Source organism: Diaphorina citri, unplaced genomic scaffold (assembly GCF_000475195.1).
Source record: "Diaphorina citri unplaced genomic scaffold, Diaci psyllid genome assembly version 1.1 scaffold845, whole genome shotgun sequence".
NCBI classification, from domain to species: Eukaryota; Metazoa; Arthropoda; class Insecta; order Hemiptera; family Psyllidae; genus Diaphorina; species Diaphorina citri.
Genome location: NW_007378277.1, coordinates 161244 through 177349, shown reverse-complemented (window position 1 = coordinate 177349; position 16106 = coordinate 161244). Strand labels below are relative to the sequence as shown.

The 16106-nt window shown below is 39.7% G+C and overlaps 1 protein-coding gene across 1 annotated transcript in view; it reads left to right on the top strand.

Annotated features, from left to right (window-relative positions):
* The first annotated feature begins 3911 nt into the window (after positions 1-3911).
* LOC113468778 (tyrosine kinase receptor Cad96Ca-like) overlaps positions 3912-16106 on the top strand; it is a 43876-nt gene continuing 31681 nt past the window's right edge. The window contains exons 1-4 of the mRNA XM_026825944.1: positions 3912-4162; positions 9790-10311; positions 11733-11774; positions 12716-12829. Of these exons, the coding sequence (XP_026681745.1) occupies positions 3923-4162; positions 9790-10311; positions 11733-11774; positions 12716-12829 (918 nt within the window). The 5' untranslated portion in view covers positions 3912-3922. The remainder of the gene's footprint in view (positions 4163-9789; positions 10312-11732; positions 11775-12715; positions 12830-16106) is intronic.

Sequence of the window (16106 nt, the reverse complement as noted above, 5' to 3'; positions counted from 1 at the left end):
TCAGACAGTGTCAGATTTATAAGAAAACCACTGATAACTATTAGGTACTTTAGTCAGACAGTGTCAGATTTATAAGAAAACCACTGATAACTATTATATTCAAGATAACGTGTTGATAGATTGGTGGATTTTTTAATTACATATTCTTATAAGGCTTTTTTTCTAGTATTAATACGTATGAGAGTATTTTCTCCGCTTAATCTCATTTTCAACACAAGCAAGGTACCTAATATTATACACATACGAGTAGAATATAGGTTCATGGCTTTGGGTATCTAGTCACCTACCAACCTATTGAATAGTAGGTACCTAGTTTTCATTTTACAATTAGCTATACCTAGGTATTAGGCTCAAAAATTCAAGTTCTACATTTAAGCAACCTTGGTGAGTTCGGTTCATTTTGGTGAAATAAACAGTTGACCATATTGATCAAGACAACTTTGAACTTTGCAACTGCAACTTTGTAACTGAACTTTTGCAACACGTTCAAGATAACGTCTTGATAGATTGGTGGATTTTTTAATTATATATTCTTATAAGGCTTTTTTCTAGTATTAATACGTATAAGAGTATTTTCTCCGCTTAATCTCATTTTCAACACAAGCAAGGTACCTAATATTATACACATACGAGTAGAATCTAGGTTCATGGCTTTGGGTATCTAGTTACCTATTGAATAGTAGGTACCTAGTTTTCATTTTACAATTAGCTATAGGTATCAGGTAGAGCATCCTATTTGAATATGCCAAGCTCTGGGCATCCAATGATAGTTGCGTTCCATCAGCTATTGTGTTCATCAGTCCTACATAACCCAGGCTTCTGCATATAATTTACTAGTTGCGTACAACTTGGTCGGAAACATATCAGGTACAGAACGCGGACATAATAATAGTGCGACATCGACATTTCAAAAGGCGCACATACGAGTACCTACAAATTTTGGACCAAAAGCAAAGGAAGTACTTGGTTCTAGAAGAAAGGACTCACAAATTTACCCATGTAACTCTGATTAAATGGGAAATTAATTTACTAGTTGCGTACAACTTGGTCGGAAACATATCAGGTACAGAACGCGGACATAATAATAGTGCGACATCGACATTTCAAAAGGTGCACATATGAGTACCTACAAATTTTGGACCAAAAACAAAGGAAGTATTTGGTTCTAGTAGAAAGGACTCACAAATTTACCCATGTAACTCTGATTAAATGGGAAATGGTATCAGGTAGAGCATCCTATTTGAATATGCCAAGCTCTGGGCATCCAATGATAGTTGCGTTCCATCAGCTATTGTGTTTGTCAGTCCTACATAACCCAGGCTTCTGCATATAATTTACTAGTTGCGTACAACTTGATCGGAAACATATCAGGTACAGAACGCGGACATAATAATAGTGCGACATCGACATTTCAAAAGGTGCACATACGAGTACCTACAAATTTTGGACCAAAAACAAAGGAAGTACTTGGTTCTAGTAGAAAGGACTCACAAATTTACCCATTTAACTATGATTAAATGGGAAATTTTCACGTGTTCATTGTATTGGATAGCTCTCTTGTAATCACGACCATTCTAAATCATGATTTCCTCATCTTGCAATGTTTCCAATGTTGTACTCAACCAGTCTGTTTAGCTTTAGATTGAACGTGGAATAGTGTCTTCTTAGCAGAACTTGCAAGTAAAGAACTCTCAAGTACTAAACAATATCAAGTAAGACTCATCTAGTACCAATAGTAACTCTAGCCATACTTGGCTCACGGCTTGAGAACAAACTCGCATTTCGAATTTGAATTAATGAAGAGATTACATTCCTTGTTACCATGATGATGACACGTCCAAGATTTTACCATGATGCTACCTCCAAGATACTTACCTGAGATAATAATTTATGATGTGTTGAAGAGGGGATTTTCCAGAATGCTATTGGAAAAGTTCGTAGATAAGTACCTACCTGAGAAAACAATTCTACAACGTAGACAATTTCACTTCACTCTCGATTTTTATGAGACCAGGTTCTCTCGCTGTGTTGAATTCAGATTCAAATATCAGATAACGAAGCCAAGTTTGGTGACTTGTCGTTTTGTCATCAGTAGTGAGCTTTGTCATCATGATGAACAGAGAACTGTCACTATATTGAGCTACTGTCACTGTAACTACTATAGGTACTGCTGGCGGTGAAAGGGGGAACTGTTTTATTTAGGCCGATTCCAATAAATTGGACTGTTACACCCAAATACAGACGGACTATCAACTGTCCGTCACGATTTCGGGAACATCAAACCGGATGAATGTTTCTCAGATGTTAGAGCGTCTGGTGATATTTTAGGTAATCTGTTATACATTCTTGGGCTAAGGTCCGAAACCTGGACGTTCATTGACCCATCAGAACATCAGTAAACTGTAAACTTATGATCTTATGAACCAAGTGATCCCTTATGCTCTTCCCCTTTGTCTAACGACACATCCTGCATTTCTTGTTTCAGCCCACTGTCAGATGTCGGACAACACTCCCCCCATAGTATGGCTAGAGAGGAACTGGGTAGTGTCGGAGAATGAGAAAGTTGGTTCGGTGATTGCCCGTGTCAATGCTAGAGATGATCAGAATGACCCACTGGAGTTTGGACTGGAAGCTCATGGTGGATTTGGTGAGATGGCTCCACAGAACAGAACCCTCCCCTTCCACATTGACAATGAGACCGGGATTGTGTACACTAACGAGAGTTTGGTGGGAAGGGTAAGTTGTGACGTCATGGAGTAGGATGACCCACTGGAGTTTGGACTGGAAGCTCATGGTGGATTTGGTGAGATGGCTCCACAGAACAGAACCCTCCCCTTCCACATTGACAACGAGACCGGGATTGTGTACACTAACGAGAGTTTGGTGGGAAGGGTAAGTTGTGACGTCATGGAGTAGGTAGTTAGTTATGGGAATAGAGAGTTCATATTCAGTCAAATTGAGGGAAGGGGTTTTCAACTATTTCAAATAAATAAAAACAATACTTTGAAATAGTTAAAAGGGGTGTGAGTGAAGTATGGTCACAACTTTTGGTCCGGGGGTAGTCTCCGAGCGTTAACAAACACTTTATCATGCGAGATTATACATAGAACTGACTCCAAGTTTACAGAATTCCAAGTTTACATTGTAACTACCTATTCTAAGTTACCTACAACAAACATCACAATACACCCATAATACCTATAACTATACTTTACGAAGAGGTCCTTCTCTCTAAGTATGAATGGTCTGTGATCACGTTCAATGTACTTGCATATGTGCCTAGCATCCCATGAAGTACACATAACAGAATAAAAGTACATACTTACTCGTACTTAAGTTCTTAGCATTACCATTACTATTGTAGAAAGTGAAGCCCCTCAGTTGTGACTTCTGACGTCACAATATTAATCCTAGAGTTCCAATATGGATTTATGATTATGGATATTATCGTATTATGATTACTTTGTTAAGTAGATAGGTAATAAGTTTTCGGCTTTCTTTTGATGTCCATGGAATGTTTCATTTTGAGCGGTTGTTACTAGTTTTTGGGTCAGATGTGGGGCACGGATCACTCTTTTTCACCTATCTGCAAATAAAATTCGTATTTTACCTCCGGAAGATGAGCATTGTCCCTCCGAGTATATTATATCAGCAAGACTCACCACATCACTTACCAATTAGCACAGTGTTGCATTAATTAGCCTCAAACCGGATGAATGTTTCTCAGATGTTAGAGCGTCTGGTGATATTTTAGGTAATCTGTTATACATTCTTGGGCTAAGGTCCGAAACCTGGACGTTCATTGACCCATCAGAACATCAGTAAACTGTAAACTTATGATCTTATGAACCAAGTGATCCCTTATGCTCTTCCCCTTTGTCTAACGACACATCCTGCATTTCTTGTTTCAGCCCACTGTCAGATGTCGGACAACACTCCCCCCATAGTATGGCTAGAGAGGAACTGGGTAGTGTCGGAGAATGAGAAAGTTGGTTCGGTGATTGCCCGTGTCAATGCTAGAGATGATCAGAATGACCCACTGGAGTTTGGACTGGAAGCTCATGGTGGATTTGGTGAGATGGCTCCACAGAACAGAACCCTCCCCTTCCACATTGACAATGAGACCGGGATTGTGTACACTAACGAGAGTTTGGTGGGAAGGGTAAGTTGTGACGTCATGGAGTAGGTAATAATAATAATAATAATAGTGCTTATTTATACTGCTCGAATAGGACTGAAAAGTCCCTTTACTCCAGCAGTAGGCTACTACTATTATTGTGGTCAAATTCTCAAATTATATTGAGGATACAATTCCATACCTCGGCTGGGATTGAACCCACGCCCTCCTGTTTACCAGGCGAGCGCCTTGACCACTACACCACCGAGGCAGGTAGTTAGTTATGGGAATAGAGAGTTCATTTCCAGTCAAATTTAGGGAAGGGGTTTTCAACTATTTCAAATAAATAAAAACAATACTTTGAAATATGTAGTTAAAAGGGGTGTGAGTGAAGTATGGTCACAAGTTTTGGTCCGGGGGTAGTCTCCGAGCGTTAACAAACACTTTATCATGCAAGATTATACATACATAGAACTGGCTCCAAGTTTACATTGTAACTACCTATTCTAAGTTACCTACAACAAACATCAGAATACACCCATAATACCTATAACTAGGTATACTTTACGAAGAGGTCCTTCTCTCTAAGTATGAATGGTCTGTGATCACGTTCAATGTACTTCCATATGTGCCTAGCATCCCATGAAGTACACATAACAGAATAAAAGTACATACTTACTCGTACTTAGTTCTTAGCATTACCATTACTATTGTAGAAAGTGAAATCCCTCAGTTGTGACTTCTGACGTCACAATATTAATCCTAGAGTTCCAATATGGATTTATGATTATGGATATTATCGGATTATGATTACTTTGTAAAGTAGATAATAAGTTTTTGACTTTCTTTTGAGCTTTATTGAACCAACGAAAAGTAAGTTCCAAGTTTAACTCGACGATTTTTCATTTGTCAGTTTGTTCCTCTATAACTCTCCAAGGGTTTATCGGATTTTCATGAAATTTGGCAAAACCAAAACTTGTTCAACACTAGGTATTTCAACTATTTGTTCAATCGATTCTCGGTCTTTTTTGAGTAGGTATGTCCTACAGTTCACTGAACCACTAGTTTAGTAACATGTTATCCACTCTTTTATTTCGTTGTAGGTACAAGTTACAAGTGTTAAGTGAGAGAAGAAGGTAGGAATTTCGGTATGTCCAATTATATTGTGTAAGTATCCAAAATACATTAGCCGTCCCTGTTAACTACCATCAAAAAGTCATTAGGTCCGGACATTACAACATTCATCAATTTGGTTCAACAAACCAACCAAGTTGTAAATTTGGTATTGTTTAGTACAGCTTAAGGCGGTAACTACAGTAGGTACCTACTTACTTTAATGGTACTCATGACTTGATTTTATTATGGTTCCTAAATCCCAAATATTATTGCTACATATACTCGTAGGTAGGTGCCAAATTTAACGAATCCTATATCTTAATTAAATACATATACCAAAGTCCATCCTCGCATTATATACCTTTTTCGTAATGAATCACTCTAACAATCTAAGGTTTACTTACCTAGGGCTGTTCTTTTCTACGAAAAACGGTTTTAATTCTCCCTCACACCTAAGAACTTGGCTTTCTATTTCAACTCGGAATGTTTTCTCAGATCGTTAATCATATACATAGGTATTGGAATGTCTGAAATGACATTACTAGGTACTATTATTATTAGAGATATATTTGTATGTACCAATGTACTTCGAATTGTACTTGCAGTCAGAGATATGTACTTACAATTGTATCTACCAGTACCTAGGTTTCTCTATCCTTGATTCTTGACTGTTTCCACATAAACAACAACAAGACTCGAAGCCAATACCAATACATTGTTTATGATTCAAGATTCAAACGTTGGATTATCAGAAGAGATCATCTTTGCCAATGGCTTTGGTTATGTTATATATCTCTGAATACCTATAGCTTTAACTTTGGTGTATCTTTAGTGTTACTAATGACTTTGACAGGGGCGTTTGCTTCATGTGAACTAGGGAAACTCAGAAAAAGGGTTCCATAAAAAAATTGTGCCATCACTCCTAAAAAGGGTTTCATAGAATCAATCGAGCCCAAAATTTGATTCGGACAAACCGTTCAAGAGTTATGGTGAGGAAGCAAAGGCACAAACAAATTTAGTCCAGGAGAGAAATCGTCGAGATAAAACTTAGAACTTACTTCTTACGTTCAATTTAGTCTGGGAAACATCGTTAGATACCGACCTATAAGTTAATAGCTGAAATAAATCTCACACCAAGTCCCTGGACTTGGGCAATCTTTGGTAAAGCCAATCCGATAGTTATTGTGATAAAATCCGCCCCGGGCGGGAATCGAACCCGCGGCCTAGCGCTTACAAGGCAGACGCACTACCAATTAAGCTAACTAGGCTGGCTCTTTTGAGCTTTATTGAACCAACGAAAAGTAAGTTCCAAGTTTACCTCGACGATTTTTCATTATTTGTCAGTTTGTTCCCCTATAACTCTCCAAGGGTTTATCCGATTGACGAAATTTGGCAAAACTTGTTCAACACTATTTCAACTATTTGTTCAATTGATTGTGGGTCTTTTTTGAGTAGGTAATATGTCCTACAGTTCACTGAACCGCTAGTTTAGTAACATGTTATCCACTCTTTTATTTCGTTGTACAAGTTACAAGTGTTAAGTGAGAGAAGAAGGTAGGAATTTCGGTATGTCCAATTATATTGTGTAAGTATCCAAAATACATTAGCCGTCCCTGTTAACTACCATCAAAAAGTCATTAGGTCCGAACATTACAACATTCATCAATTTGGTTCAACAAACTAACCAAGTTGTAAATTTGGTATTGTTTAGTACAGCTTAAGGCGGTAACTACAGTAGGTACCTACTTACTTAATGGTACTCATGACTTGATTTTATTATAGTTCCTAAATTCCAAATGTTATTGTTACATATACTCGTAGGTAGGTGCCAAATTTAACGAATCCTATATCTTAATTAAATATACCAAAGTCCATCCTCGCATTATGTACTTTTTTCGTAATGAATCACTCTAACATTCTAAGGTTTACTTACCTAGGGCTGTTCCTTTCTACGAAAAACGGTTTTAATCTTCAAAAAGTCATTAGGTCCGAACATTACAACATTCATCAATTTGGTTCAACAAACTAACCAAGTTGTAAATTTGGTATTGTTTAGTACCTACAGCTTAAGGCGGTAACTACAGTACTTAATGGTACTCATGACTTGATTTTATTATGGTTCCTAAATTCCAAATGTTATTGCTATATACATATACTCGTAGGTAAGTGCCAAATTTAACGAATCCTATATCTTAATTAAATATACCAAAGTCCATCCTCACATTATGTAGGTACTTTTTTCGTAATGAATCACTCTAACATTCTAAGGTTTACTTACCAAGGGCTGTTCTTTTCTACGAAAAACAATACTTCCCTCACACCTAAGAACTTGGCTTTCTATTTCAACTCGGAAAGTTTTCTCAGATCGTTAATCATATACATAGGTATTGGAATGTCTGAAATGACATTACTACTATTATTATTAGAGATATATTTGTATGTACCAATGTACTTCAAACTGTACTTGCAGTCAGAGATATGTACTTACAAAATTGTATCTACCAGTACCTAGGTCTCTCTATCCTTGATTCTTGACTGTTTCCACATAAACAACAATACGACTCGAAGCCAATACCAATACATTGTTTATGATTCAAGATTCAAACGTTGGATTATCAGAAGAGATCATCTTTGCCAATGGCTTTGGTTATGTTATATATCTCTGAATACCTATAGCTTTAACTTTGGTGTATCTTTAGTGTTACTAATGACTTTGACAGGGGCGTTTGCTTCATGTGAACTAGGGAAACTCAGAAAAAGGGTTCCATAAAAAAAATTGTGCCATCACTCCTAAAAAGGGTTCAATGGAATCAATCGAGCCCAAAATTTGATTCGGACAAACCGTTCAAAAATTATGGTGAGGAGGCAAAGGCACAAACAAATTCAGTCCAGGAGAGAAATCGTCGAGATAAAACTTAGAACTTACTCTTACGTTCAATTTAGCCTGGGAAACATCGTCAGATACCGACCTATAAGTTAATAGCTGAAATAAATCTCACACCAAGTCCCTGGACTTGGATAATCTTTGGTAAAGCCAATCCAATAGTTATTGCCCATGTCCCAACACAGAGAGGATAACTCTTGTTTCTTATCATTGTATTGGATAGCTCTCTTGTAATCACGACCATTCTAAATCATGATTTCCTCATCTTGCAATGTTTCCAATGTTGTACTCAACCAATCTGTTTAGCTTTAGATTGAACGTGGAATAGTGTCTTCTTAGCAGAACTTGCAAGTAAAGAACTCTCAAGTACTAAATAATATCAAGTACGACTCATCTAGTACCAATAGTAACTCTAGCCATACTTGGCTCACGGCTTGAGAACAAACTCGTATTTCGAATTTAAATAATGAAGAGATTACATTCCTTGTTATCATGATGATGGTACGTCCAAGATACTTACCTGAGATAATAATTTATGATGTGTTGAAGAGGGGATTTTCCAGGATGCTATTGGAAAAGTTCGTAGATAAGTACCTACCTGAGAAAACAATTTATGATGTGTTAAAGTGGGGATTTTCCAGAGATCTATTGGAAAAGCTGTATAGTTGTCACTTGTCAGAGGTCGTAGGTGAAGAAGCCTCGGTTATACGGAGTGAGTTTGCCAACCATCTGCCAGGATATAAATCAAGGCTTGAGGTATTCAATGAAGAATGAAGACATAGGCAGTCATTCCTCTTTTTCATACAAAAGTTAGAGTCCGCTCAGGCTCGGCCACCCTAGCTACTAGTACATTAGGTACCTAATCTGAAATCAGAATAACACGGGGATTGAGTTAAATCTTGGATTCAGCTACACTGATAGATCCTGGAATTCTGGATTATTTATCATCCCATATTAATCCGATTTGATAAACTCCGGCCTCAGTCTTAACTTGGTGCTTTCAGAAGCTCACAGATTCTCACATACAAAATCATCCAAGTCACTATTTACGTACAGGGTTTAAATCTATAAGATTTGCTCTTATCTCTTAAATTATTATTCACAATTTATTACACATATAACCTTAGGCCCGCCACACACGTAACGGTCGCTGGAAATTTGTCTCCGAATTCTGCCACACACGTATCCGACTATCGCAATATTGGAACGTGTGTACCGGAACGGCCGGACTGTTCACACCAGACTTCTCCGATAAACGTGTATCGCGGGCTTACTATCTCAATTACCGAGGATTTCAGGAACCTCTAACATTCTCATCAGTTATAGAGTTGAGTTTTATCTTTACTGTAGATAATGCAGAACTCCATGAAGATAGCATTAGTAACGCATTGCCAGGTCATTAGAATAGAATGGGGGAGGCTGCTTGATAATGAGATTAACAAGAGATCTGTCATTTATTTCGTGTGGGGGGATCAGATAAAGCGATTCCTAGCCATTCGCCAATTCAATCAGAGTTTGTTTGCCGTGTACCAATCCTTTTGGAAATTTCGAAAATAAGATGTTTTTCCACAATAGGCACATGTGCCATGTACTTTTACATATTATGATCGATAGGGCCTTGGATTGTTTTGTGTCCTTATTTAATCTATGCCATATTCTCCATTGTTCACAGGCCGGGGAGAACTTATTCCTCTACGTTACAGTATGGGATGGTCAGCTAACAGCCAAGTCTGAAGTCTATGTCAACATCGTCAGTCAAAACCATACCAAATCCTCACCAGGCAGACGTCCACCTCATCCGGGCAAGAGTCAGTTCCCCCTCCTCCCTCCTGGCTTCCCTCAACGTCTTCCTCCCCCTATCAACCAAAGACCCTCCAGCAACAACGACCAAAGAACCCAACTCAAAGTCCAAACCTCCTCCCAGCCACCTCCATCATCCACAACACTCCCTCCTAGCACAACCACAACCCCAGTTCCTAAACCCTCGAGTGAGATCATTTCGGAAACTATCGTCACCTCGACATCCAAGTCTGTGTTCAAAGTCCCTCACTCCAAGACGACTGAACTGCCCAAGACCATTGAGTATGCTAGTGATAGACCTAACTCAAAGTCCAAACCTCCTCCCAGCCACCTCCATCATCCACAACACTCCCTCCTAGCACAACCACAACCCCAGCAGTTCCTAAACCCTCGAGTGAGATCATTTCGGAAACTATCGTCACCTCGACATCCAAGTCTGTGTTCAAAGTCCCTCACTCCAAGACCACTGAACTGCCCAAGACCATAGAGTATGCTAGTGATAGACCCTTCTAAATCAGAAGTCAGACGACAAGTGGGAGGTTCCCAGACAGCACATCAAAGTATTTGATATTCTGGGAGAAGGATGTTTTGGCCAAGTGTGGAAATGTGAGGCGCTGGGAATTGATGGTAAGAATAGAATTTGTATTAGAAGGGAGGAGGAGAGAAGAGAGAGAGGGGCGAAGAGAGAAGGCGATAATGGCTTAAAATGGAGCAGTTGCAAATGGGTAAAAAAGTAAAAATTATAAATAAATGGTTGATTCCTATGTAAAAAGTTGGGAAAAATACAAATCTGAGGTCAAAACTCCAAAAAAATAACTGTAAAAGGTCGAAAATTCAATTTCTATTTTCCGTTCTAATGAAAGAGTTCAAATATGTGTGACGTCAAACTTTACGCAGTTGTTTTTTTCATCCGTTAGGTAGCGCCACTATGTAAGGGCGCTAGCGGAGGAGCAGAAAGAACTGCGCAGAAACGTATGCGCACAAACACATTAATGCGTTGCCTGCTTTGATGTGACGTCATCGCCTACCGGAGCGTATGCCGTGACGTCAAAGTTCACGATTTACCGGTATTTTTTAAATCGATTTATCTCGGGATCTAGAAGTCGTAGAAGAAAAAGAAAAATTCCGTTGGTCCTCATGTTTCCTGCTCTATGACTTTGAAACATCACCCAAGTAAGCGCACCTGTTCTATTTTAGTGATGTGACGGAGTAGTGGTTTCTGTACGCCTCCTCACATCAGCAGGACGCCGTTGCCCAGATGGTCACCCATCTGGTTACGAGCCACGCCTAACGTTGCTTAACTTCACTCATTCATCCGGAACTGGTGCGTTCAACGTACTATCCCCGCTGGCCTTGAGGAAACCATCTCTGTGGTAAAACTCAATCTCTTGGGGGGTATAAGCTTAACCTTTTGGTCGTCCTTTGTAAGAAGAAGTCCCAATAGGAGTAGGAAACAGGTACTAACAAGTTGTTAGCCCAATACTGTAACTGCTATGGTCTTATCGTCCCGAAATCGAAGAGAGAAGGAAGACAGGATAGGAGAAAGCCAGCCGTTCCGAGAACGAACCTCGTCTGTTTAGGATAAAGTCCATTATACCATACTAGGCTGGCAAGTACTAATTATTTTGGTTGGAAAGCAGTGCGTCTGCCTTGAAAGCCCTAGGTCGCTAGCTCGGAACAGCTGGCTTTCTCTTGTCCTGTCTTCCTTCTCTCTTCAATTTTGGAACACTTGGACCTCAGTAGTTGAAGTTCCTATCCAAAGAGGACTCCTTGACTTTTATTTATTTACCAATGACGTCATCACTGTGAAATGAGATCTTCAAGAAGAAACATCTATCCAAGAAAGACGCCAACTTGGTAAGTGCATAGTCCATGTCCATGGAATGTTTCATTTTGAGCGGTTGTTACTAGTTTTTGGGTCAGATGTGGGGCACGGATCACTCTTTTTCACCTATCTGCACATAAGCTCGTATTTTACCTCCAGAAGATGGGCATTGTCCCTCCGAGTATATTATATCAGCAAGACTCACCACATCACTTACCAATTAGCACAGTGTCGCATTAATTAGCACAGTGTTGCATTTCAGTCATTCCTCATTGTTTCTGCACTCTGCACATCATTCCAGTTTCTGGATGGCGGAGTTTATCACTTGTGTTCTTGTATTAAATATTGCACGGATAGGTAACAAATTAAGTTACATAATCCCGTTAACAACAATACCATGGTATACTGTAATAGATTCTTACATGAGTAATGCGATCATGTTAACCCTTTGGATACAGGAGGATCAATAGTTACATAACTAGGATACTTATCTACCTAAACTAAACTAAGGTAGGTTGGTTTAATAAGTCGTAGGTAACCAATTGTTTCTTAAAGACGAATTCTTGAATAACCTGACTAGGTATCAGAAAGCTTCACGTGAAGTCTTATGACACTAATCGTAGGTAACCAATTGTTTCTTAAAGACGAATTCTTGAATAACCTGACTAGGTATCAGAAAGCTTCACGTGAAGTCTTATGACACTAGGTCTGACTGGATAAGCACTTATGACACAAGGTGAATATTTATGACACTTATGACACTAGGAGATTTCTTATGACATTTCCCTCTATGTGCTCTATCACTTTGCGCTATGCCCTTCGCTCCACTCTGTTTTGAGCTGAGCCTTAAGGTGTGTCCACACATAGTCGACCGGCCATCGATCGATGTCGACTGAACCGTGTTGCCCCCGGAACATAGATTCACCTTGTCGATGACTCGATGGCTGGTCGACTACGTTTAGACACTTTTCAGAGGAAGGAGGCAGAGAGGCATATCATGAGGGATGATCACATACTCATGCAGCAATGGCATGGACCACGCGCCTTCAGCAATCGATATGAAGGCTGGCAGGAGAACATGTTCCAGGTAAACAGATGAGTTATGGTATTGATTTGCTTGAACTAATCTTATGCCAGCCACTCATGTCTGTCAGACCGTCCTAACTTGTGGCTTGAGACCTAGGTCTGTCAGAAGTTCTGAGTGTGAGTGACGGGCATAGACAGGTTTTCAGTCAGCTAAACAAAAATTCACCTACTTGAACGTAGACAATTAAATTGAGAGTTATTACAATAGCTATGTATGCTGTTCTATCTATGATAATGCTCATAAGGTTTTACGCTATACTTCATTCTGACCAGATCATCATAATCTAGATTTAGGTAGTCATAGCCAGCCTCCGTGACCGAGTGGTCAATGGTGTTCTCTTCCGGTGGTTGAGGTTTCAAAACCCTCGACCGGAGCGAAATTTTTCAGAAGAAATTTCCACCGCCATAACGACAAAGGGAAAGAAGTTTGGTCATGAATTTCCGGGTAACCGTATTTCCTTCCACCATTCGAACATCCCTATTCAAATCTGTACAGCTCTATAGGTACACCATTTTCGGTCCTTTAAGAATGTTTTGCTGATCAGTATTATAGAGCACTGTCCCACAGCCTTCGGAGGGCTCTTAGGAGCCATTTTTTCGGAGCAAAGTCAAGAAGCACCAGAGTAGAGGAGGAGAACTATCGATAGTCAAGAACATCCTAACGTAGTACGACTCCTAGGCTGCTGTACGGAGAAAGGTAAGCCTATTGATTTCGACCAACATACCAAGAACAACTGACGCTAAGTCCAAAATTTTTCTGTTTACTGTTTTTACTGTGATTGACAGCCAGATCTACCGTAAAGGGCACACAAGTGGCAAGCATACATGTACGTATGTTCCTTAGGCCGGCTATCACGCTCCGACTGTCCGATAGACACATGTTCCGACTACCTGGTCTGTCTGACCTAGGTCTGGTCTATCAGGTCCACGTCTGTCAGACAGTCTGACGTACCAAGCTTGAACACTATTAGTTGCTGGAAGCCCAGAAGAGGTTAGGTAGTAAGTATATATAGGGTATATTAGGTACATACAGTGCTTTTTCGGCCTTATGGTCACGCCGCCGCTATGGTCATATTAAATGCTCTGACAGTTGCAGCTCTTGTATGTCCATACCCTAATTCGTCTATGTTTCCTCCCCATCATGTTGACCCATTTTATCCCTTATGTCCTCACGAATATGTCTTTCTATTCCAGAACCATTCTTCGTCATCATGGAGTATGTTCCATATGGAAAGCTACAGAGTTTCCTGCGCAGTTCACGTGCGCAGAGATATTACAACAACATGCATGGCAAGAGTAACTCGCTAACGTCACGTGATCTCACGTCATTCTGCTATCAAGTAGCACGCGGCATGCAGTTCCTATCCTCTCGAGGGGTAAGTGCATGTGGGAAGTAGACTGTCAGGCGCGACCCGACATGTAATATACAAATGTACTTATAGTTGTGTTCTATTTTACATCATTCATAATAATATGGACCAGATCTTACAGATATTTTGGACTTGCTGCTGATTTCGTACATTTTTTTCTTTGGCGCTGCGCGCTGTTCGACTTTGAAACCTTTTATTTGCTTCAGGGCCGGATTACCCATAAGGCAGAATGGCAGACTGCCACGGGCCCCGCGCTTTTGGGGGCCCCGCGCTTTGAGGACTTACACTAGATATTATGGGTTTTTTCAAAAAAAAAAAAAAATCGCCTGCGGCGCTGAAAAATTTACTTTTGATGAGACTGGATTTTTCAAGATTGTGGACCAAAATTTTCAAAAATTTCGCCTGCGGCGCCCTAATTTTTTTTGCTCACTTTAGCGTTCAGCTAAAATTAGGATAAGAAAATATCTAGCAAAATTTTCAAAAATTTCGCCTGCGGCACTCTATTTTATTTTGCTCACTTTAGCGTTCAGCGAAAATTAGGATAAGAAAATATCTACGAATTAGGTACGTCAAAAATTAACTTGTGACAAAGCATGAGGCACATATCTACCTACTTTTTGAAAAATTTCGCCTGCGGCGCTGAAAATTTCAAGTTCGATCAGCCCAAACTGGGGGCCCCGCGCCTTTGAAACTGCCCCGGGCCCCGCGGGGGGCTAATCCAGCCCTGCCCAGGCTTCTGCATATAATAAGCGAAGTTTACTAGTTGCGTACAACTTGGTCGGAAACATATCAGGTACAGAACGCGGACATAATAATAGTGCGACATCGACATTTCAAAAGGCGCACATACGAGTACCTACAAATTTTGGACCAAAAACAAAGAAAGTACTTGGTTCTAGAATCTTATTCTAGAAGAAAGGACTCACAAATTTACCCATGTAACTCTGATTAAATGGGAAATGTTCACGTGTCCACAACTAGTATGCAAGAGGTTGTTGTGTCCGCAACTAGTTTGCAGTTATAATAAGCTCTCATGATGATGAGTTCATTTATTCTGCTGTTGTTATTATTATAATTATTATTTTCATTATTATTAGACATTATTGTTGTTTATGGTTCCGTGCTTGGGAAGATGAGAGAAGCCTTGAGCCCATCATCTATTCTGACGTTAGCTACCTCTACCTTGGTATTTGCTACCTCATGTTTGGTTCTGGTATATACTCTATTCTCTATTCTATTCTATGCCTCGTGTATTGATGAGTTCTGCATCTGTAATGAGAACTTGGTGTACTTACAGAAGTACATACTCGTAATGCATCATAGGTAGTAATTATGAGAACTATATTGTAAAAATCATTGAACAAACGAAGCAAGTTCCAAGTTTTTTTTACCTCGACGATTTTACCTTTGCTTAAACCTACATACCTACATGGGTGGGTTGTCTTTTTCGTGGAAACTCCTGAACGGTGTGCTCCACATTTTTGGGAGTCTGACGTACAGTAAAGGAGAAAGATGAAGCTTGAAAATTCTGTACCTACTTAGTACTTACCTACACCTACCTATTGTAATAGTACCTACCTACCTACCTATGTACCTAATCACCTATGTTTGAATGTATATAGCAATAGCAAAGTAGACACCTATCTCATCGGGGGCCCCGGCCCCCCCCCCCCAAAATACGGCCCTGGGAGGGGTGTTCTTCGTTGAGAGAAAAAAGAAGGAGATAATAATAAATTATCTTGATTTCCCTCTCTCTAATAATAAATCAGCAAGAGAAATGACCAAATGAATATATTGCATTGACTGTAATAGTCTGTATGTACTACTTTCCCTGTCGCGTATAATATCTCTAGTAGCGCGGTCAAACTTTCTTGACTTGGCGGGGCGGAGCGCTACCGCGCTCCTTAA